The following is a 24,182-nucleotide window of genomic DNA, read 5'->3' on the forward strand; positions in this document are numbered from 1 at the left end:
CATATCAGGGATTCTGGCTACATGAGAAAAAAATGTTTTAACTGGTGCTCAGGGGTGCGTCAAAGGTCTGTTAGCCACAACAATAGCCTGCCTGTATGTACTGTGTATTCCATAATATCAAATGCTAGCCTATGCAACTGCAACATATGAGAAAGTCATTAGCTGTATACTATGTAGTCCCTTGCATTGTATATACATCCTGTGGAATTTCTAGCAGTCTCGACTGCTCACACCTTCCATTTGTATTTAATTTCCTTTTTTTGTAGTCAGTAATATTCGTATGTCCAAACTTCCATGCAAATCTAAATCAGTCACTCTTTAAAGGAGAGAGTTTTTATGCCGATATGTCAGATAATCCCCTCCATTTTTTTTTCTGTTTCTTCACAAAATGCTTTTTGAAAAGTCCTGCAATTCCTAGCTACATCCTGTCGTCACCTTGTTATGATCTCTCTGAGGGAGTAGGGGGCCTTTCTAAGCAGCGGCTCCTGAAGGGATTGTAGGAGGAGTTGACGGACGATGTTTGATCCTGTACCCCTCTTGTCTCACATACATACAGTTCATACATTAACCCCCCCCCCCGCCCCCTCTCGCCCCCACACACACGCATCATCTTTTTTTGGCAACAGTCCAGAGTCCTGGTTAGATTAGTTTAGTTCTGGTATCATGCTTGTTTTAATAGTCGCGAATGACGTCACAGTTCAGTAGTTCAGGATTTCCAGAACTTCGGGCGCTCCTGTTGCTTGGCCGACTTTTTCCTCAAGGGCTGTGGGATGAAAGAGAGCGGGTCAGACAGTGGATGGAAACGTAGTTACAGTCGGTACGGAAGCACTAAGTGGCCCTGATTTCTCATACGGTTATCTCAAGATCCCTCGTTGATTATCTCATGATCTCGAAGAAAAAACATGCTTTGTTATCTTAAGACAACAAGATAATTAATTCGTTATCACGAGAGGACAAAAGGTGGTTTTCTCTATTACTTAAAATGTCTGCGTCAACTCAACTGACTGTAAATGCTTTCAGACGGCGCAGATCGAGCTGACAAATGTCTTCTGACCTGAAAAGAAATGTTGGACTTTTACTTTGGGAAATATCTGAACTGATACAGTTAAGATATGTTTGATGTTTAGAATGTATTCATTTAGAAATGTTTCATTGTGTACAACATAAATGTGCTTTTTATTTTATGTTTTATTCTTGTTCTCAATAGAATCCAGTTCATCTTTTTTCCATATATGCAATTATTCTCTGAAGTTCTCTGACGTTGTCGCACAGTCACAAGTCTGTTTTGACCCAAACATTATGTCAAAAATAAGAAAAAACAACCCTTTGTTTTCACATGATAATGAGTTCATAACGTGTTATTTCAAGATAACAAAGTTAGTGTGAGATCACAAAATAATCCAATTTAGATCTTGAGATAACAATATTAAAAAGGTTTGAATTATGTCCATTAAGGGCTTCCGTAGCATCAGAGGCTCAACTTATATTAAAGTTTATTAATCTGTACTTGTTAAGTTTAGTGTCATTTCATGGTGTACATTTTAATTTAACATTGACATCAATATGGATGATTAAAAAAAACCCCTGTTTTTTAGATTGAATTAAAAGATTAAAGACGCGGGTTGATATACAGAAAAGAAACAACATAAGGTATGTTTAAAAGAAAAAAACTGAAAAAGGTTGTTTGGGAGTTGACAAGATTAGTTTTTAGACTATATGTAGCTTACGTCAGCGCAGATCTTTAGACGATATAGTGTGAAATAAATTTGACATTTTTTTTAAATAGACCAGCAATCACAAAAGTGACTGATTATTAGTTCCTGAGACAAAAATAAAACAGTTGCTGCCCCACTTCTGACCAACACAAGCCCCCCGTAGGGATCAAATCAAGCTGTTGATTTAAATCAGCCTGCTTGATGACTGCTGGCCACACAGACAGACACTGAGTCAACTAATAAGCTCATTTCAAGGCCAAATAGAGCCACTTGTCACCATGAAGGCCCAATTTTCCTCATAAAGGCCACAGGACTCAGTGTCAGCAGAAGCAGCAACAAACATCACACTTTGTCTGCGTTCTTTTGGGGGGAAAGACATCTGTTACACATCTGTGAATTAGGACCATGGTGGGATTGAAGGGGTTAAAGTGATTAGCTGAAGGGAATCAAATAGAGAAATTTACAGAAACCATAGCGCTCTCTTTTTTCGTAGGTTTTTTGTTCTTGGCAGACCTGTGACACAAGAAATATTCATCATTAGCAAGACAGGCAGTATTTTCAGAGAGAAGGGGGTCACCGTCATCTGATGGTACTTCTATTACACGGCGAAAGGTCAACATTCAAATATGTGTTTAACGGCAGAGACCGACTGTGGTTGAGATGCAACGCAGCTTGTGTTGAGCCTGCCAGGTCACCTTATCACACGGAGCCCTCGGCCCAAGACCCATTACACCACTGCCTGCGTTGTTTTATCACAGGACGTGAGTGTGAGGACTAAAAGAAACGCTTGTGCCGTTTTCTTTCGCTCCATATTTAGAGGACGCCAGAAGTGATGACTCACTGCACAACATCAGTATAACTGCCTACATTCACATGGATTCAAGCTGTGTGTGTAACCACCATTAGAAGATTAGGTACTTACGAGTATTTTCCCATCCTCCTCACCACAGCAATCACCACGGCGATGACGATGACCACTGCCAACAGAGCGCCGATCACGATGCCGGCTACCTGGCCAGAACTCAGGCCCTCTGCGGGACGGAAAGACACGAGTTAGCACATTTTTCAGACTTAAGTTGGATTTTGAGAGGACTAGTTTTAATGTTATATGTAGACCAGCGAGAGTTTGATGGGATATTTTCCCACTCAGAATTAATCGAATGTCATCTTTTCTGTCCAAAAGAGTGGATTAATAACCTCCGATTAACACAGAATGACAAGTGAGCGAAAGATTGAAGAGAGTCACATTTGGAGAGATTTAAGGCCTGCATGTGACTTGTAAACCCTTTATGGCAGTGCCAAACACACTCCCCTCCACATTAGGCTGCCTGTTGTATTATTTCTGTCAATAATAACATGGCTTCCAACTGACCACCGCCCCCACACAGTCCTCACCCTCTGTGTCTTCAACGACGACTCCATCTTCTCCCGTCTCTACCTTGGCAGCTCCCGTGGGAAGGACCTCAACCGTTGCTGTCTCAGTGGGCTCAGCGGTCTCCACTACAGGAGGGTCAGTGATAATGGGTTCTGGTGCCTCAGTAGCAGCGGCTTCCGTTTCAACCACGGCCTCCTCGGTGTTGACTGTACTGGCAGGAGGCGCGGCCTCGGTGACAACTTCTGTTGTGGCGACTTCTTCTATTGGGACTTCTTCTGGGGCCGCCGCTGGTTCGGTTGCAGGAGGACCGGTGATAAGAGTAAGTTCCTCTTTAGGAGCATCAGTGACTTCCGGTGCGATGTCTGCTACAATCTCGTCGATCGCAGTATGAAGTTCTTCAGGGATCTCTGTGGGGCCTGAGGAGAGAGGTCGCAGATGGGTTCACATGCAGGTATACGTGTGGGAATACAATTCGTCGCTGTGCTCATTTGTATATATTTGACATTATTTTCTGCAAATTCAGACTATATAACAGCAGCAATACATTAGAACATTGGATCCCCCTTGTCAGAGTGACCCAGGACAGCGTGCTCACACATTGGTTTGCAGACTGGCGAATGACACAGAAAAGGCCCCATGTGTCAGGATGGGTGCAAAAAAGGTCAAAATGGACAAGACGGTTTGGATTCCTCCCTGACATAATGATGACATGACCTTTACTCTTTCTCACACTCTTTCGTAACACTTCTACCATCACCAGCATCGTGACAGCTTGACCGCCACACCCTGTGACTTCATCAAATCCACATCCCCACATCCTGTCTTTAAGGTTCTGTGTTTGCGTGCCGGCATGCTACATCTTCTGCCTCATTTCCTGTGGAGTGAGCTGCCTGTAAGGAGCGTGCGAGAAGGCTTGTTAACACTCAGCCTCTTAACGTGAAGGCTGAGGTTGCTGGTACGACACCTGATCCTGAGAGAGACACCACAAAGTGGTAGATTTGCAGATGACTGAGGCAGGTTTGATGAAATGGTGAATATAACACCGTGAGGAAATGTCATATATTTTCAGAGCATTTGTAGATCATGTTTTTCTCTCTGAATCAAAAAAAAGATACCTGGAATTATTGCATAGTATCAGTCTTGATTTTCAATGATAACTTTGTAAAATCAAGTTTTTGTCAGAGCTCTAAAGACTTTCAGCGCTTGCAGTAAAATGGAGGCTCACATTTTGTATTTACCATCTGCCAAAAGACGTGCATTTATCCTTGTGTCTTTCATCAAGGTCTGGACTGTGAAGCAGCCAGGGCTCAACCTAATCATTTCCCTCCAATAACCCCACGTTCAACATCCTCGCAGCCACAACTGGAAGGTAGATTTCAGTGTGGCACCAAAATTACGGTCTACAGTTAACTTTCCACTGACAAGATGTTGGCCTGAAAATCGCTTCTTCTTTCCCTTAAAAAACTACTTCACTCTGAAAACACTCTTACTGTAGAGAACTGAGAGTCTTCTAATATTAGCATCTGACATCATCCTGACTCCATCATTGTTTTCCCCAATTGCTCTAAATACTTGAAATAATAGAGAATACTTTACAGGGGTAAAAATAACCCTGAATGGGCCAACAACCGGTGCAGTTATTCCTAGTTCTGCGTCGGCTAGTATGTTCATGAGCAACAGGCGGGATAAATATAACAAAATATGTGTGCCCACTGTGGCAGAGTACTAAAGGTTTTTTTCTTTTTTCAAGAGACAACTCAGACTGTTTATTTGGAAAGCCTGTAAGCGATGATAAAACGGTCTGCGCTTCACAGACTATGGCAGTACACTGGATAATCGCCTCCTCCTCCTCTAACAATTGCTTCATTATGTGTCCAGTTCCCACAATTAGCTCTGAGTAGTATTTCCTCCCACAGTGCCGACTACCTCGGGTTAATACAGCTGCTTCGTGAGTAACAGTCCCCTCTCCTCTCTCTCCTTTTAACTTCTCGCCCGTCCTCATGTTTATGACCCGGCCACTCCCTAGGGATAGGTTTGTTGCAGCTGAAACCTTTGAGAAGGCTGAATCCCTGGAGGGAAAGAAAGGGAGGGCAGAAGGGAAAGCAAAAGGGTGGAGGGGAGCTCCTGAGGGAACAGCCCTGAGTCCCTTCTGATGCATGATTTCAGTGTGAACGTAGCCCGTCTCTGCTCAGTGAGATGATGTAGTGGTAAACGTGTAAGTGTGTTAAACATCAGGGAGGTCGGAGCACAGGATCAGAATCACAACAGGACTCCTGAAGATGGAGAGGACTTCAACCAACATGGGGGGGTTTGAGTCTGGGTCAACCAGTCAAAGATCTCTTGGATACGTGGGCTCCATGTAAACTCTTTAAAAACTCAGAACTTGATGGGACGTTGTGAGGAAACTTCAATCCATCATGAAAAGGAGTTTAAATGTATCTTTCTTTTTTCAAATCCTAGACTAGGAGGGTTTACGTAACTGTGGCGTTGTCTTTATTATTCCAAATGTTTGGTGGTGCACTCGGGGGATTTTACCCACAATGACATCATTCTGGCCACATACTCTCTCACAACCATTTCCATGTAAAGCACGAAAGGGTCTGAAATCATCAACACTTAACAAGCGTAAAAGTGCCAGGGAGTTCCAACTGAATGTGTGTTTGTGTGTGAAAACCTATGACGCTGACTGGAGGGCGGATCCATCACAATTACTTTTTCACTTCTCACTTTACGTTTCTCACTCGTAGTGAAAAAGTTAAGACGGGGTAGAAAACAACTGGTGATGACACTTTCTGTAAAAATAGTTCAGAAAGCAATTAAAATACCAATGGAGTGATTGTGACTAAAGGATTCAAAATGTCCCTTGACTAAGATGAGATGTATATATACAGGGAGGGATGGCGAGGTGAAGTGTAAAAGGCAGGCAGGAAAAAAAGAGTTAAAAATGAAGAGAAGTTTTACGCAAACACAGCGAGAAGCTGTGGAGGCATCCATGTGGAGCTTCACTCTTGCCAGACATACATAAAACCTGCAGAGAGAGTGAAAAGAGTGAGGGAGGGACACAACGCTATACGAGGGAGTAACAGCTTCCATCCATTACGATCTCAATCAGCTGTCACTGAGGCCCCCCGCCCATATGTGTGTGTGTGAGAGAGGGAGAGAGCTTCTAATTCACAGTCCTGTGTGGGAGGCGAAGGGTCCGTGCAGACGGTGTGAGTGAGTGTGTCCACCTTTGGAGCCTAAGAATGTTTTCTCTGCGCTGGAGGAGGGAAATGTGAGAGATAGGCGCCCTCCCCGTCTCAACACATTTTGACAAGATGCCGCGCAGCATAACCTCCACTGCTCAACCAGTAGGAGTCAGCTGTGGAGATACTGGGGTGTGCCATGCACTACACACTGGGGATTTCAAGCAGGAGACAGGCTGGAGTGGAATATTTTCAGCCTTATCACACACGCAACACAACGAGCTCCGCACTCGTACAGGAACTGATTTTGTTTTTCCCCCTCCTGGTCCAACTTAGATTGGACAACATGCAGCCGGTCCCATCTGGACTCTATCGCCAGGGGCAGGGACTGGTCCAGAGCGAGATCAAGTGGGCCTTTAATCTCAGGCCCTCACAGGTCTGATTAAATATCTAAAATGTAATGAATCCGGGCCGGGATGACATTAAATGCAACCACTGAGAAATGAAAAGATCATTTTGTGGCATCACGAAGCCTGCCAACGCTCTTCTCTACTTTAAAACTCAACTAAACACCGCAGACCTACATTTCAATTAAGAAGCATCTTTTTTTTTTTAAGATGATGTTTTGGGCATTTCTACTTCATTCGATACTGAGAAAGAAAGACCGAAAAGGCGAGGGGAGTGAGGGGATGACGTGCAGAATAGAGCCTGGGGCGAACTCAAACTCAGGCCTCTGTGGTAAGGATGCCTTAATGGCACAAGCTCTATCTCGTGAGCTACGAAGGCGTCCAAAATCAAATCTTGTTAACCGTAAAGTTCAACTCCCACATCATAAAACACCCACCCAGTTGTGTAATAGTTCCTTAGTCAGCAGCTTTATTTTTTTTTCCTACTTTCTCCTGCGCCATGTCTCACCCTGCTGCACACGTAGGTGCTAGAGGTATGAGACATTTGTGTCAGCACTCACAGAGGAGACAAACACAAAAAACTCTCTCCACAGGGAGATCTGGTCCATACTGCTACAGTCACCAGGGCTTGGTCTTGGCCAGGGTAAAACCGCCTCAAACTCCTTTCCATAAACAGATGTTTCTTTCTCCTTGCGGAAAGTTTTGGAAGTATGACAGAGCATTTTTTTTTCGAAATGAGAAGTGCTTCTTTCCTCATGGTCCCTCTTTACCGTTCGTCTCATATTTGGAGTATGAGCGCAACATTTTAGTCATTTCTAGAAGTGGGCACGGACAAAGGGCATTGACCTCTCCCTTCAGCAGCCAGATGTGACATGGACATTATAGGTCCAGAGAGGCAGACACAACTCATTAAGGAGACCGGAGGGGTGGGGGGCAGCAACGTGAGGGAGGGTTGGAGGCTTTTACAGGATGCATGGGGTTTGCTAGTTAAGTGAGCAGGCGTGAGGGAGTTAAAAGCCCCCCCCATTTGTGAAGCGTAGCATTGAAAGCTATTTTCTTTGTTTCTCTTTTCTTTGGAGGACTGAGGCGGCTGAGCTCAGCATCATTCTGAAAGTTTAAAGACTTATTTTTTCCAGAGTAAACCTCCATGGACATGGGGCAGACACGTCGTCTCTTACCGGTAACGGCTGTTTAAAAATAGACCTAGTCCCTCTCTGCTCCCCTGCTGCCGACAACAACCCTGTCCCCCAATGCACAGGCCCATCAAGTTCAACTGGGGAAGGGGGCAGAGAGGTGGAGGGAGGCCGAGGACTGTTAAGAGACACTCCAGAAGTAGGAGAGACAGGAGTGTGGGGGTTAAGTGGTCAAGTTTGATACCCCACCAAAGATGGGTAAATGCCAAGGGGTGGCGTGCCGCGTGGTCTAACAACATGCGGGTCAAAGAGGGTGGGGCGCCTCTTAAAGCTCAACGCGTACCGGGTGTCCTCTCTTCTCGTCTCCCATCCATATGACCCTCTTAAATATAGAGCCTTTCTCTATTAATACACTCACGCAAACCAGCCCTGCCCTACAGCTCCCTTAGGCCTCAGCCACACCCCCATGCCTGCTGCTTCCCCTGGGCAAACACTGCTGGTTAAGGCAAAGGAAGGGAGCAGAAAGAGAGTTAGAGAGGGAAAACATACATATGGGTGGGGGGCATGAGGGTGGGGGGGGGGGGGGAGTGGCAGAGAGAAAAACAGATGCAGTGCGAGAGAAATGAGAGATTCAGGAGTAAAATGTTAGGCGACAGAGGATAAGCTTTCAGATGAATGTGTACGGTGTACGTTACAGTTTACAGCCGCCATCCCTCCCTCGTTGTGTGTGAGCACTGTTTTGGGAGCCATCCAAAGGATATTCCTTTCTTCTCTTTGCCAGTGCCAAGAATTTACAGACACGAGGCAGCAGAGCTCCGGCTATTACATCACATTTCCCTTTTCCCTTTGGTGTCTGCAAATCAAACTTTTACTCCAGAGCTCAAGAATAGTGTGAAAAGGAGAGAGAAAGTGAGTCAGAGGGATTCAAAATTTTAAAATCCACACAGATTTTCCCCTTGAGTCGCCCCCTTTGAATAACTCCCTTAACCAAAGTTTTGCTTTTCCATCAGGGTTATTATCGGCTAAAGTGGAACATAAGAAAAGGCGGCAGTTGTCAGAGGCATTTTCAAGTGAGGATTCACCAGTAAAAATATAAAAGAAATATTTAAAGTATTGAAAATCAGTTGCATTTAGGATCCTCATTAATTAGTTATTGAATACACAGATCAAAATTGGGTTTATTTTACCTCCTGAAACCAGCTTCCAGAGTGTTATTGTTCAGTCAACAGGGATTAAAGCAGACAAAGAGGGTGTGGGGTGGGCACATGGAGGCAGAGGAAGTGAGGGGACACAGTGTGCTAACAACAGGACAGTGATAGCGCAGAGTTCACTTACTTGCATGTGTGAAGGCACAGAAAGGGCCAGCCAGGGCCAACAGGAGCATCAGCTGTACATTCATTGTGGTGAAAACTTTTCTCCTCCAGTCACAACCTTTAGGGACTCCCTCGGGGCAAAGAGCACAACAGCAGAGCCCTCGCACACGCCAGACACACACCAACCAGCCTCTCCGGAGGGGAAGGTGAAGAACCGCAGGAAAAAAAAGGAGGTGAAAATAAAGTCTTTAGGGGGAGTTTGGGGAAGTAGCAGCAGCCTGAGATCCGTTTAACTTGTAGAGGCGAATGGGCAGAGCCAGGATAAAAAGAGAGTGCTGGAGGGATGTTGAGAGGAGAAGAGAAAAGAGAGGAGCTGTGGCCACTTTGAGGGAGTGAAAGGGGAGAGAGGGACTGGCACACAGGAGGAGAGAGCAAAGAGAGTGTGTGTGAGTGACTGAGCTGAGAGTGGAGGAGGGGTGCTGGTACTGGTGGTGGGCTGGGCGGGTTGAGGAGCAAGGGGCAGGTTGGGTTGGGAGGAGGGAGTCCGGATTGGGGCAGTAAGGTGGTTTCAGTCCTCGTGGTCCAGCCCCGTGTAGGACGTGCTCTCCTCTTGGTGCACAGCCAACCCTTCTGTTTGCAAACCCTGTAACATCACGCACACACAAATGCAAACACACTTGGAAATACCAATAAATACACCGTTGACTTATTCCTCACGAAAACACCAGCACTTCAAGCTATAATTGTCTGGCGCGTACGATTAGAAAGGCAAAGCAACTGGCCTTCAAGATGCTTTCTGAATGAATGGAGCCACATGTAAACAGAGCTTTAACCGCCGAGAGAGAGAGAGAGAGAGAGAGAGAGAGAGAGAGAGAGAGAGAGAGAGAGAGAGAGAGAGAGAGAGAGAGAGAGAGAGAGAGGGGGAACAATGCTTCAATAAGTGTTACCCATCATCATCTTTCACTGTATCTAACTGTTAAAAAGAGAACAGTGATTGAACCAAGCATCTGTATTGATCTTTAAACCATTAATCCTGTTCTCACAAAGAAAAGTAGTAAGCGTACATCTGTGGCTGACAGACGGAAACAAGAGCGCTGCTTTATAAGCAGGTTTCCTCGGTGAAAAGGAGCCGTAAATACAGTTAGGACATCGTGTGACTTTCACACAGGCAAACATGGGTGGTCCGCGGCGTTTACATGCGATGGAGGGCAAACAAACTGTTGCTTGGCACTAGGCTGACACCTGTTGGACAACAGGCTGCGAGGGTCAAAGCAGCACAAAGCTCAGTTCTTTCCGTTTTGTTTTACCTGAAATATCTGATTCTCTTTTTTTTTTTTACAAAAGCAACACGTTTGATTTAGAGACAAGACTTCCACTGGACCAACTTGTCCATCATCTGTTAATTCAAACATGCCGACAACTTGTAAATAACGACAGCAGATGTGAGGTTTGCGCAGTAAAAATGGTTGATGACATTTTAATAAACACTGAAACAGATTTTAACTGTTAAACTGCCACACACAGATTATTTATAACACACAAAACGCTGTTGGCATTTTTTTTTATAACTTATTTACAATATACTGAAGATATGTACATACTGTGTCTCCTGAAGGACAGATAACAAAATACTTTCTCTCCATTTGCTGTTTTCTTTTTTCAGTCCGTGTTTTTCAAGGGCAAACATAGGAGTAACATACTGTTATTTACATGGACAACAACACACAAACATACAAGATATATATGCTGGTCACTGTAATACAGCATTTAATGGCAAGAATAAAGAATGTTTTTTTTTCTTTCTTTTTTAGTATGAGACCTTGTTTAGACCATTTGAACAATCACTGAGATCTTCCGAAAGAAAGAGCACTTTAAGGTCCCAAATTTCACTTTGTACCCACGTAATACAAACAAATTACTTTTAATTCCTTATGTATATTTTTTGAGCTGTACGGAGCTGTATGCTAAATGAAATCCGAGAAGACTATCCACACTGTACACACAGACAAAATTAAACATCACAGTAAGAAAAGTTGAGCATTTTAAACTTTTGTTCAGGTTTTGCTCCTTTGCTGATCTATTTTTTTTATTTATTTATTTTTTAAATGTATTTTGAAACAAAGAAATATAATGTTCACGGTTTTCTTTTATTTCTGTTCACTAGATGCTATCAAGTTTGGTGTTGTGCAAAAACTGCTCCTTGTTTCCTAAATGAGGCATCTTGAAATCATGGCCGACCTTCTCTGCCTGGTCATGATTGATATGCACTTTCCCAAAATTATAAAACTTTGAAACACTTAATTACATTTTATCGTTATTGACAAAGTCCAAGTCCAGCCAGCATCTCATTTTCATTTGAATTAGTGTTTGTTTTGAGCAACTGAAAAGCATATTCCACAGTATTTTCTATCAATTAGCTTATAAGCTGACAAATGAAGAGTTTAAACTTTCTGACCAGATGCCAGGAGGCTCGCTGTGAGCTCTGGAAGTGATCACACCGAACAAAACACAGTAACCTCATGGACGGAGATGTAAATGGCTTTGTGTCGGCCTGATGTGGTATCTGAATGTAAACACCCTGAGAACATGGCACCATGGACTGTTCCACGCAAACACACGCGCACACACACACACACACAAACACAAAACGACGACACTTAAAATAAAAGTGTAGACTTGGTTTCCAATGTGACAGAACAAACACAAAGAAAGAGCAGATTGTGGTGCATAGAACTCTTTTGGGCAAAAGAAGCTATAATGGTGCCTGTTTTAACCAGCAGGTGGTGCTTCACTCAACCACCACCGATTCAAGTTGAACAGCTGCACAATCATTTCTTTCTTCTTCATAAATCATCCTTCTAACTGTAGCTGTAAAGAGCCCAGACACAGATGCCCAGTATTAGAGTGAACGCAGAGCCGTTACGAGGAGGAAAGAATGAAATAGTTGGTTGAATGTTTGTGAGAGATGATCTTCTGCAGGGAGTTTGGAAAAAGACAAAGTTTCTATTTCTTTCAGGCACGGGCGCTGAGACTTTGCAGACATGGCACACGAGTTTGAGCAGGAGACAAATTTAAGGAAACAAAAAGAATTCACAGATGATTTGACAACACTTTGGTGACTTGTAACCCTGTTGGCACTGGGGGACACAACAATTCAGAGAGCTTCCGACTTCAGTTTTGCTTTGGACGATGTGTGATTTGCATCTCGGCTCGGTCCAATCCCGTGTCAGTCTCATACTTTTGAACAATTGTCTTTAGACTCAACAACCACTTTTAACAAAGGGCGGAAAAAAAAAAGGCCAGCTAGATCAGAAAAAGGACTTTCGGTTTGTTTCCCGTTGGATTGTCTTCTGTTTTTTTCCCCCTAAAGGTGAAAGGTTGTCGGCTAGTTCCATACCTCATCACAAGTCTCTCTCTCCTATCATCTCCAGTATCTCTGTCTTCACCGACGGCTAAGTTTAGACGATGGAGTCCCAGTCAAAGTCGTCCTGGATGTCGTCTGCGGCAAGCATGCGTCTCACCTGGAAGTGTCCCAGAGGCAGCCGGTGCTGCTGCTGGCTCAGCTGGCTGAGATGACCTGAACATGAAGGGAAAGCAGACAAGAAGATACTGTTGTAGACTCAATCACATTGCACTGATCACTGCAGACCCTGGACACAAGCTGTTCCAACTCCTCACAGAGCACTGTACGCCAAAACCACCAGACACAGGAGCAGCTTCTTCCCACTGGCCGTCAGTCTGATGAAGAACAATTACTCAGCCTGTTTACTGTTTTCTTTAATGTCTTTTTATATTTATTTTTTGCTTATTGTAAGTATGAAGAGCAGAAACTGGCGTCAAATTCCATGTATGTGAAAATGTACATGGCCATTAAATCTGATTCTGATATTTGGCGCTTAAGTGTGTGACGTAGTTATATTTGTTGCATTATGCATGCTGTAAATATTTGTATCTCCAGAAGCATTTCCTGAGCCGTTCTCAGCCGAAACTGAAAATTTGTGATTTTGCAGAAAAGAAAACTTTTGAAACTGGCACAGAAAAAGAACCTTGGTCAGTGTACTAGTCATGTCTTATGTCACTCCGGGGAGCTTTGTCAAGTCTGAGACAATTACAAGGGTCATCGTTTGAGTCATTGGAAATGTAGGATCAGTTTTCTTTGCAGGAATTTGCAAGAATTACTGCAAAACCAAATTGCTCGAGTTACCCTTTAATTGTACCTGTTACTTTATTGATTCTCTGAGCCAGTCTGCGACGCACTTGTATATGTATAGCTTGTCATCAATGCAGATTTAAATATATTAATAAATATGGTGGGAAAAAAATATATCTAAGTCCTTTCTGCTTTTTATGAACACTGATGTGTGATACTACATCTTGGTTTTACGCAATGGTGTCATATTAATACTATCAAACACTGATGTTGTACCGTCTACATTATGATATTGACAAACACAGAAACACTTGCATGGATACAAACCTGCATACACACACACACACACACACACACACACACACATTCTTGACTTCCACCTGCTCCTCCTGACCTGCTAAGAGAGCGATGGAGGAGTCACCTGTCATGGTGGGAGCCGTGTTGCTCATGGGAGGCATGTGGGGGTATCCTGGTGGGCCCATCAGAGAGGAAAGGCTCTGTCTTGAGTCGATGTACATGTTCCCTGTGGGAGAACAAAAGGGCAGTGACTAACTGTCAGATTAGTATTCCCGCTTTAGCACACGCCTATGCGTCTCTGCAGAACACGAGTGCATCGCTTGCACACACAGTTTTACTGCCACATTATGCTAAGCTTGAGAAATCCTACAGAATATGCTGGAATTCCCACTGGTGAAATGTCTCCTCGCCTCCATATCTTTACTCCAGCTGCCATCATCCACAATTCTCTTGTAAATCTAGAATAATGAAAACAATGGCACAGTGAGGGGAGCGACTGTAATTCATCTCCCGTCACAGCAGGAAATCTAGCAAGACTCTGAATGCAAAAGGTGGGCGATAACTTGGGCCATTTTTAAAATACCGTTCTTAAAAAGAGGGAAATATTGTATTTATTTTCTCTATTACATTCACCTGCTGGAGTCACAAGTGAGATCTGCTGTCACAAGGACCTTTACAGGGGAAAGTTCTTTCCAACTGCAATAAGACTATATAATAAATCACCTCTGGCCAGATCCTCCTTCAATTTAATCATCAATAACCCAAGCACAGATTTTTTTTCGTTTAGTTAGACACTGTATATACTTCTAATTTACAAGATATACTTTGCATACACTGTATATACTTAGCATTTTCTTTATTATTACATTTCCTTTAACTGTTCTGCTATCTATCGATCTATCTATCTATCTTTAAACGCTTAAATTACAGCTCTTGTATTTTGTATCTTTAACTGTATTTTGTAGTCAAATGTGTGTATGTGCTCTGTAAACTGACCCGTGCTGATGTGTTGGTTATGTTGGTTGTGTTGCCCGTGCTGATTGTGCTGGCTGGCCTTTGGGTGCATGGCCCCGTGCGGCTGAGCCGGGTGCTGCGGTGCTCCAGGTGGCGTCGGGTGTGGGACCTGAGGTTGTGGGTGGGCGGCGCCCTGCGGTGGGATGACACCCGTGGCCGCAAAGAACTGGTTAATGGAGGAACACAGGTCGGCCATCTGGGCGTCGTCCAGCGACCAGTTGTTGAGCTCAGCCTGCCGCATGCTCTCCTTCAGACCTGTCGGTCACAGAGAGGATTCAAAGATCAACCTGAATGTTCCACATCTCTCACAGGTTTAAGACTAGATTTTTCATTCATCTAAATTTCTAACTTTAATTTTGATTTTAAAACAGATTTCCCCGTGATTTCTGTCTTGTACAATCGTTCACTGAAGAAGCTACACCACACTCAATCAATTTAAAATATTAAATTGAATTAAAGTTGTCATTTTTATGATTGCCCAGTAGCACCACATCAAACATGTCTTTTGCATAATTTTATTCACGTTTTTTTCAGGTTCTTTACTATAATATAAAACAATGTTCTTTAAGTGCATATGCTGGGTTTCAAGGATTTCCAATGTTATTAATATATAATTAATAATATATTAGTGTAAAAAAGAGACAAAATACCAGTCTAAGACGATAACTGATTTATGAATGAGGACCAATCTGATTCTTCCTGAATCATATACAGTTTACATGATTAGCCTATCAATGCTTCAGAAATGACTTATTCCAGACAAACACTCCAAGCAGCTTAGAGAAAAAATATACGTAAAACACATCCAACTAAAGTCAAAGCAATGATATGTAACATACTGTATGTCATTGTGAAGTCACATGCAAGATAAAAATTCCCACCAAAAATTCTCTGTCACTTTTGTTCCACCTGCATCACAGGCACAGACCATCACTTTGACAACATGCCTGTTCACATTTGAAGACGAAGAAGGAGACCCTGAACCGACAACACCTTCTTTTCTCCAAACAAAGACACACCGAAGCTCCCATTCACAACCTGCTGTCTGATGTTTTTCAATATCCAATTCTCATTGCGCTCAGCATCAATAGAGCCGAGAGGCTCGGCCCCTGCTCTTTGGAGGTGAGCCAGAGGGGGCGAAGGATGGCATTACGACAGTGTGAGGAAGGTCAAGCGCTGCAGGGGGGGAGGGGAGAGAGAGAGGGACAGAGATAGAGAGAGAGAGAGAGAGAGAGAGAGAGAGAGAGAGAGAGAGAGAGAGGGGGGGGGGGGGGGGGGGGGCTGTGTGTTGTAAGACCAGCCGTCGCCATCCGTCGTGTGTGGATGTTGCCGGCTTTGTGTGCTGACCGTGATAAGAGGCTGTTACTGAGCCGGGGCCTAATTGGATTATTCACATCGTACAAATGGGAGGGAGGGAGACAGTGTGTGTGTAAGAGAAGAGAGAGAGAGAGAGAGAGAGAGAGAGAGAGAGAGAGAGAGAGAGAGAGAGACGGAGAAACAGAGAGGGCAACCTCTCAGATGCAGGATAATGACTTTTATTAGGGGCACTACTGTAACAACACTGGATGTTTATTATATCGTGCCCCAAGGGTGAATATATATGAAAGCTCAAAGAAGAATCATAATGGTTTAATCAAAGTAACTGATCGGCATAATAAGCCATACATCAGTTCTGACTGTATTAAACCAGGCTGCAGTAAACGGCGTCTTCATTTCAGATGCTGTTTACACTGATGGCACCAAGACTCTTGGTGTGTGTGTGTGTGTGTGTGTGTGTGTGTGTACAGGATGTGTTACCTTGAAACGGGGAGAGGTCGACATCAGCCCAGTTGTAGCTGGTAGCAATGCGGCAGCTCTCCTTTAGCCAGTCCAGGTTGGGGTACCAGTCTGATGACATGCCTGGGAGAGACCACACACACACACACACACACACACACACACACACACACACACACACACACACACACACACACACAAACACACGCACACACACACACACACACACTGCTGAGCCTGAGGTGAAATCTACGAAATCTTTTAATTTACAATTATACATTAAACAGAAATAAACAGCAACGTCACATTGGAGGAAGTGGAAACAGATCATATTTCTCCATTTTCTTGATAAATTACTTGAGCAATTAATCCATTATCAAAGTGTCAACTAATTGTTTCAACACTAAAATTAATACAAGCTCAGTCTGATGTGTTGCAGCGTCAACTGATGTGAAGAATCCAGATTAAAAAGTCTCAGTAAAGTTCTGCAGTCAACCACAAGGTGGTGTGACTCCACATTGAAAAATGGCAGCCACAGGTTTGCTTTTGGTAGAGAGAAATGAGGAAGATGCTTCTCACGCCTTCCACTAGCACAAACTAAACAACAATACACGCGGATGCCATGGATCAAAGATTGAGGGATTGCTTTCACTCATTCTCGGCTTGGTTAAGGAAAATACTAACCTAGATTAATAGTCTAAAGAGTACCTATACTGGCCCGAGAGCTGTGTCGCAGAGACACAAAGGGGGGAAAAAAAGAAAAAGAAAAAACTAAGACTGGGAATATGAGGAGGACAAGCATCAGTGGAACTCAGGAGATGCCGCCTGTATCAGCTCAGCCTCATAATATCAAATGCTCTGGGACCTTACAGAGGAAAGAATATAATATAAATGCAATGAGTCTGTGCAGACTCAAGCCTATTGCGATGGTTAAGGTTAAATTGTATTTACACCAATGTGGCTTTGGGAGTTAGGAGACGAAGAATCATTGTTGCTGCTGAACAGCATCAATATCTGTGAGACAATAAACAATATCATTTATTTAACAAAAATCACTAAAAAGGTTTGCAGACTATAGAAATAGCTGCATTGACATTACAAATGCTGATTTCTTGGCTCTTCAAAAGTTGTGATTACACCGAGGAGACTGACCTTTGGCGGTTCTCCCATTCAGCTGCTTGTATTAATACTTAATACAAAATGCTCAGTACTTGGTGCAATATGAGGTGGATATCAACAACAGCGGTCAAGGCTCATCGCCATTTAACGTAACTCAAGGAAACAATGGGAATTTTCGTTCACATTCAATATGTTATAACTGCATCCTAGCGTATTGTTCAACAACTCGGGTTCTCGCATGTTGCAAAAGGAAAAATATTTGTGTGGAATGTTTTTGTGTTCATAGCGTCTTTCAAATTTGTTGTCTTTTTTAATACCGCGCACTACCAGCAGGTGTCACCAGAGAACCCTTATGGGTGCAGCTCTGCTCTCACCTGTTGAGGGGCAGGTTTGGCCAGTGTGACTCTGGTGGGAGAGAGATGGGTGCTGCTGGGAATGAGCAGGGTGCTGTTGGTGTTGGCCATGCTGACTGTGCGCCTGGTGCTGGCTGTGGGCGGAGTGAGGGGAGAGGTGCTGCTGAGGGTGGAGGGGGTGGTGTGACGCCCCACCGTGGTTGTGTTGGTGGTGGAGGCCTCCGCCGTTTCCCACACCAGGAGAGTGCTGGTAGGAGCAGGCGGTCCGGGCCTGCTGGCTGGAATCGCCAGGCATGCCCATCAAGCCTGCTGAAAAAAAGCAAAAACAGAAAAAGACTAAATATCACAGTTGAGGGCAACAAACAACGAAATTGATGATATAAAATGGAGGCTTAGTGCAAATATTGTCGAAACTGACTCTCTTGGATTCCTGCAACTCAAAAGGTTATTTTTTTGGCAAAGCACATTGTGACCTGAATCAGTGAGGAGCACTTAAATGTATGCGTTTTATGGTTTTACTTCCTCTTGCATATAAATCATAAGAGAATATTCCACATGCCTATCACCTACACCCGGTAGTGTTCCTGTTTTGGGGTGTGATAGAACAAAATTACTTGACACCTGGTGGTCAAATGATTCATCAGGACATTTATTTGTTGCAAGGAAGGAGCAGAGTCAGAAGTACACGTGATAGACACAGTGCATATCCTCGACTGCTCCCCGAATGAGCAAAGCTACCACTTTAAATACTTATTATTATCAATACACAGAGGCACACATGACGTCTTTATGGCTTTATTATGAGCTCAACCCAGTCATCTGACAATCACGCCTGTTAAGGCCAAAATCACAAGGCAACAGGCGCCCATATGTTCTGAAAACAGAGACATATTGACACTTACTGTCTCATCACTTATCAGGAGACACGCCAAGTTGGTGTGTAGATATCAACATGGAAGAGAGTTCAATGAAAAGTCACTGGCCTTCTAATACTCCATATAATGAATGAAACTTAAGATATTATTCTGAATTCAACAGTAGAAAAGTAACTGATAAAGAGTAAATATGTTTTTCTTCCACCAGGGTGATTTATTTTGATGCTTTTTTGGCATTTCTTTCCACTAATTTAATGGAATGGGTAATCTCTGAAGATGGTGAACCTTTCACTGCTCAGTGGGCCGAGAGAGACAGACGGGGAAACAGTGCGCAGAACAGATATATTCTCACATCTAACTCACAGGTATAGTTTGACCAAACCAGAGAAAGAGTGTGTTAGAGTTGAAAGACAAACTTGCTTTGTTTTCTCCAGTTGTTGGGCAGTGGGTGGCTGGATACCGAACATTGTTTATTTGCTCATACCACACCCATTACAACAAAACAAAACAAAACAGGTTAAAGATCTGCATTAAATGTCTTCTGAGCACTGAAAAGACAGATGGACAGGGAGCGGATTGACAAGTCTTTTACGGTTCATGAATGCCAGATATTTATAATCTGTCAGAGATTAGGACTTGAACAAATGTGAAAGAAGATAGTAAAGGAGGCCAAGTGATTTCTTTAAATATTTTTGATGTTTAGGCAGCTTTATGAAATTGACAGATTTTCTTACTAATGTTTTCAGAGCTTTGGCTTTTCAGAAATTTAAGATAATCACATGTGCTGAACAGATTGCTCAAATTTCTGTTTCAATTACAGTGAAACTGTACAAACATTCAAAATCCTTAACATTGTAATGATTTTCAATCTCTTTCTTTGACACACACGCTCATCTTGTATTCCTTATGAAGGTGTTGATTTTCTGAAAGGCACACAAGACAATTCTGGTCAATGGCTGTTATTTGAAGGCACCTCCTTTACTTTACTCTAATCATCTGCTTTGTACTTCATCATGGATACTGGAAGCTGCAGTAACTGTAAAGTAGGCAGCCACCTTTGGGCCGTAGTACAATGTTATTATTATATGTTATTATCTGGTGTGTATGATTTAGTGTGTACGATTTAGTGGCATCTAGCAGTGTGTAGCAGGTTGCAACAAACCAAGTAGCCCACCGCTTAGCCGCTCCCTTTCTAAAGGTGTTTGAGAACTACAATGGCCTTGAGGTAGGGATAGATATTTTTAGGATTATCAAAACATATATATATATATATATATATATAGTTTAAAAACAAATACACTTAAAATAGTATTACAATACATCATTATATTTGATATATAACTAAATATTGTTTATTGAGCATGAACAGTAATATTCACAAGAGCAAAGTCGCTATATAAAGTCATTAATATCTTACTGGAAACAAATCTAGAATGTTAATAAAATAAATAACATTTCTGAGGAAGTTTATAGAGAATGAAGAACATAAACTTCCATCACTATGAGTCACTCCTCCTGTCTGCTTTGTGTCAGCCAGCAGATAAATGTACAAGAACCAACTATACAGACAGACAGCTTCTGTTTCAGCTTGTTTGTAAAAATGTGCCATTAGCGCGCGTGCTGTGCTTGTGTCAACGTATCGGCGGTGGATGAGAGCGCTGACAGAGCCGATTGAATTAGGCTTCACTTTTGTTTACATGTTAATGCTGCTTGAACAGATGTATTGATTGACTATTGGCTTTACTAGTATTTGGATGAACTCAGCCAGACAGAGGAGATGTTCACTGTAGAGTGAAAAAAAAAACATCTTCAGATAACACAAAATGCAGAAATCTCTCTTGAGCCAGTGTTTGGTTTGACTGTTCTGGGCTGCTGTCGAAACATGGCGCTACAAGACAACCCCCTGCCTATTAGATGTAATTGGCATTTTCTAAGGTAATGAAAACACAACGATTCTTAGTTTCTGGCACAGAGTTATGAATATTATATTTCATTTCTGCCAATTAATCCCTGTAAATGTCAGACACTGCTCCTTTAAATGTACTGTACATTGAGATCAAATGTAAATGATTGTTACAGTTACGGTGTTCAACAATCAATGGTTTTGACAGATGATGCTCAAGAGTGGCCAGCAGAGAGTGCACTATAGTCAGAAACCTATTTCCTTTCCATAACTACATTTATCCGTTTTATTGCGAGTCTTTTGACTTTTTATTTTATCTGCCGTTCCATTGCCTTGCACTAAAAGACAGAGAATGCCTGAGCAGTATTAAGATCTCTTCAAACATCAGAGGACTGATACAGAGGGACTTGAGTTTCTCTTATCCAAACCAACAAATCATAGTGAAAGTAATGAGCATACCGAGGCTATCTGAGCACATCTCAGTGAGTGACTTTTCACTAGTGCCGTCAGGGAGTTGTTAGGCTCTACCAGGTAGTATCGGAAGTCTTGAATTCCCCCTGCCATTATTAATTTGATGTTAATTTTGCCTCTATTGTTTTAACAAATGATTGCAGCACCACCTGAGTCACTTACAGTTTGGTGCGTGGTCTTGGACTCACTGTAGTTTTTGGAAGGAGGCGATGAGCTCTGCCGTCTGCATGACTCAATGTGACTCAAATACTATGACTTCCTGCTAAGCCTCACACTCAAGGGACCCTTTCAAGGATCCACTAAATCCATTTTCTTCTTCACTTTCTTATTGAGTTGTCTGTATTGTATTTTTCTTTTCCCCTCCCAACTTGTATCGTCATTGTCTTATCTTTCCTGCGTGTGCACCCCTGACCACAAATTGAAGGGGACCTTGTCAGAGTGTGAATACAGGCAGCAGTTGTTGAGCTCAACAGAGCGCATCAATCTCCTCGGTGACATAACGAACATGGATGTGTGCATGTGAAGAAGGAAGCAGGAGAGGGAAGGTGATAGGGATGATGGGAGGGGGGGGGGGGTCGGAGTGGAAGAAGGCCTGGTGACCTGAAAGCTTCAGGAAGCAATTAGCAAGATGCTTCACAAACTGTAGAACCAATCTAATTAGCTGCTATCAAAGCTGAACAACCCTTTGCTCTGCTCGACTGCAGATGTGTTTGTGAGTTTTCCTCCTAGTTCTATTGAATTCTTCCTCTTAATTGCCTTTACTCATTTGACTGAGCGAGTCGTAAAATGCAGATATGCGGAACAACAGGTTGTTTATTAAAATACAATGGAGTAGGAATCGAGCCTGATGGAGGTTAATACTGCAATGCTTTTACTGCTGTGAAAGCATTGTTAAATTCTTCGCATTTCATTAGGAGCTTAAGCTTGACAGTTAATTATGTGCATGACACAGAGGTTTACGTGTTGTTTTCCCTGCAAACACATGTGTCAAATTAGTATGTTTGACGGGCACACACGAACTGATACACACTAACGCACATAAAAAAAATGAGGGTGGACACCCACCTTGCTGTGAGAAGGACTGCTCAAAGACACACTTGTACAGACTGCGGAAAGAAGAGCTGAGGTCCTCGAAGTCTGAGAAACAGAGCTGCTTGTCCCGGGACTCCAGGACGGGCAAATCGTACTGGGGCTGTGGGGGAGGAGGGGGTGGCGGCTGGGCAGGCTGCTGGAGGCTCAGCGACTGGGATGAAGGCTCCGAGTGGCTACTCACCTTCAAGACAGAAGAGAGGGAACAGACACAGAGGTTGGGAGAGGTACACAAACACATTACTGAAGGAATTAGTTTGAAAAAAAAATACATCAAAGGCTGAATTCACACTGCAGCTCAAAGTGAAAAGCCTGCGGTCAGACCGACATCGGCACTGCATCAAAACACACACATCTCAGTAAGACCAACAACGCCACCGCGTTGGAACAATGGGAGTACCGGGGATCCGGGTTTTTATCAAAACAAAACGCAACATCATCTATTAAAGCGTCACAGTCACAAATAAAACATGGCTATGTGCACATTCCTGGTAGGGAACTGTTCAGCCATGACAAGCAATTTGAGGTTCTCATCATTTATAGGAACAGTTTCAGTTTGGCGTCGTGGCTCTGGGATGCTGTGAAACAAATCACCACAAGCTTGACTGTCTCTGAGCTCGCAACCCCCTGTTTTACATATTTACATGAACACACCGTATACTGAAATTAAAATACATGAAAACAGCTAAAAGCTAATGCAGGAGGAGGCTGTGGAAGTGGAAGGAACTGAGCAATAACTGAGCAAAAATGAGCATATATATATATATATATATATATATATATATATATATATATATATATATATATATATACACATACACACACACCTGCTTCCTGTCTAAATTGAGAAACCTGAATTTCAATTGAGGAGAACTGCACAGAGTAAAAAAGTAACATTCAATACTTATTGACTGACTTTTAAGAAATGTAATTTATTTTCCAATTGTTCCATTCAAAATTAAATGTTCACATTAATTCTTTTAACAAATTATATTTTGTCTTTATTCACCATGATTACCATACCAAATTCAATTTCATGCCATTAATAGGGAATCTTGGCTGGTACTAATTTCCTTTCGTATGAACACACAAACAAAATCCACTGCTTCAATTTTCCGTCTCCTGTTCATGTAGTGATTGCTGCCTGTCTCCCTCTCCCCTCAATCATCTCATCCTAGCTGTCATCTTCCTCACCATCCACCCAGAAAACACAAGCAATGCTGCGATCACTGTGCCTCTGCAGATATAAGTCGACTTAGCACGACACATCCCCCACACATCTACCTCCACCCAGTAATGGCTGCCTCTCTGTCAACTTTCTTGGTGTCTTTGAGATGCCAGTGTTGCCACTAGTAATCACCGTCAGTTAGGGAGGATATCACCTGTGCCAGGTAATGAGGCAGAACTAACCCTGATCCCCCTGGACAAAATTGTAGATTAGGTCTGAAGCGATGGAGGAGGAGGGAAAGGGATGAATGAGACGATGCAGGGAGGAGGAAAACAAAAAGTGGCCTCTAGAAATGAGAGGTTAACGAGATGAGATTGCACTGACCTTCGCTAATGCAGGTGGGAGGTGCGTGGGGGAAAGTGATTGATGGTAAAAAGGTGAGCAGCTGTTACAAGAGAAAAATAATAAAGAGTTGGGACTTCTCAGCCCTCCTGTAATTTTGGACCAAATGTTTTTGGGCAGAGGCTGCCCTTTACAATCGTGTTGTATTTGGTTTGAAAGGGACAGAACACAAACACTTTGGCCAACATGTGAAATGTCTTTCAAAAGTCCCCATTCAATATGGAAATCTTCAATCAATAGTTGTGAGAAAACAAAAATAAAACCTGCTTGCATCTTAACCTGCTACCACTATTAGCATAATTTTTAAAAAGCCATTATTGTATAACAGACTCCTGCTTCAGCCATGTTTTCTGCAATGATCAGCTGGGGATGAATTGTTTGTCGTTTCCATTCAATATTTTCTCGCTCAGTATCGGGCAGTTTAGTTCTTGAGAGAA

General features: G+C 42.9%; 2 protein-coding genes across 6 annotated transcripts in view; both read right to left on the reverse strand.

The window, feature by feature from the left end:
- Nucleotides 1–597: 597 nt before the first annotated feature.
- Nucleotides 598–9,578, reverse strand: pdpn (podoplanin). 2 transcript variants are annotated; one of them, XM_068598275.1, is made up of 4 exons: nt 9,151–9,578; nt 3,111–3,506; nt 2,638–2,746; nt 598–763 (listed from the first exon to the last, which is right to left on the reverse strand). In XM_068598275.1, exons 1-4 carry the CDS (start codon nt 9,212–9,214, stop codon nt 757–759), a joined length of 576 nt encoding a protein of 191 aa, XP_068454376.1. In that variant the 5' UTR covers nt 9,215–9,578; the 3' UTR covers nt 598–756. The 2 variants fall into 2 exon arrangements, with proteins under 2 accessions (XP_068454376.1, XP_068454377.1); XM_068598276.1 differs by lacking the exon at nt 598–763 and having other exon boundaries at nt 2,634–2,746.
- Nucleotides 9,579–10,590: 1,012 nt separating this feature from the next.
- LOC137801073 (forkhead box protein J3-like) overlaps nt 10,591–24,182 on the reverse strand; it is a 48,296-nt gene continuing 34,704 nt past the window's right edge. For 3 of the 4 annotated variants that reach the window (XM_068598476.1, XM_068598477.1, XM_068598478.1), the window contains 6 exons: nt 22,152–22,359; nt 17,859–18,146; nt 16,387–16,488; nt 14,572–14,844; nt 13,673–13,801; nt 10,591–12,705 (listed from right to left, as the gene is read on the reverse strand). In XM_068598476.1, the coding sequence (XP_068454577.1) occupies nt 12,587–12,705; nt 13,673–13,801; nt 14,572–14,844; nt 16,387–16,488; nt 17,859–18,146; nt 22,152–22,359 (1,119 nt within the window). In that variant the 3' untranslated portion in view covers nt 10,591–12,586. The remainder of the gene's footprint in view (nt 12,706–13,672; nt 13,802–14,571; nt 14,845–16,386; nt 16,489–17,858; nt 18,147–22,151; nt 22,360–24,182) is intronic. The other variant, XM_068598479.1, reaches the window with a different exon arrangement.

This window comes from Clinocottus analis, unplaced genomic scaffold, assembly GCF_023055335.1.
Source record: "Clinocottus analis isolate CAN_PGR_092001 unplaced genomic scaffold, fCliAna1.0.p SCAF_4, whole genome shotgun sequence".
Taxonomy (NCBI): domain Eukaryota; kingdom Metazoa; phylum Chordata; class Actinopteri; order Perciformes; family Cottidae; genus Clinocottus; species Clinocottus analis.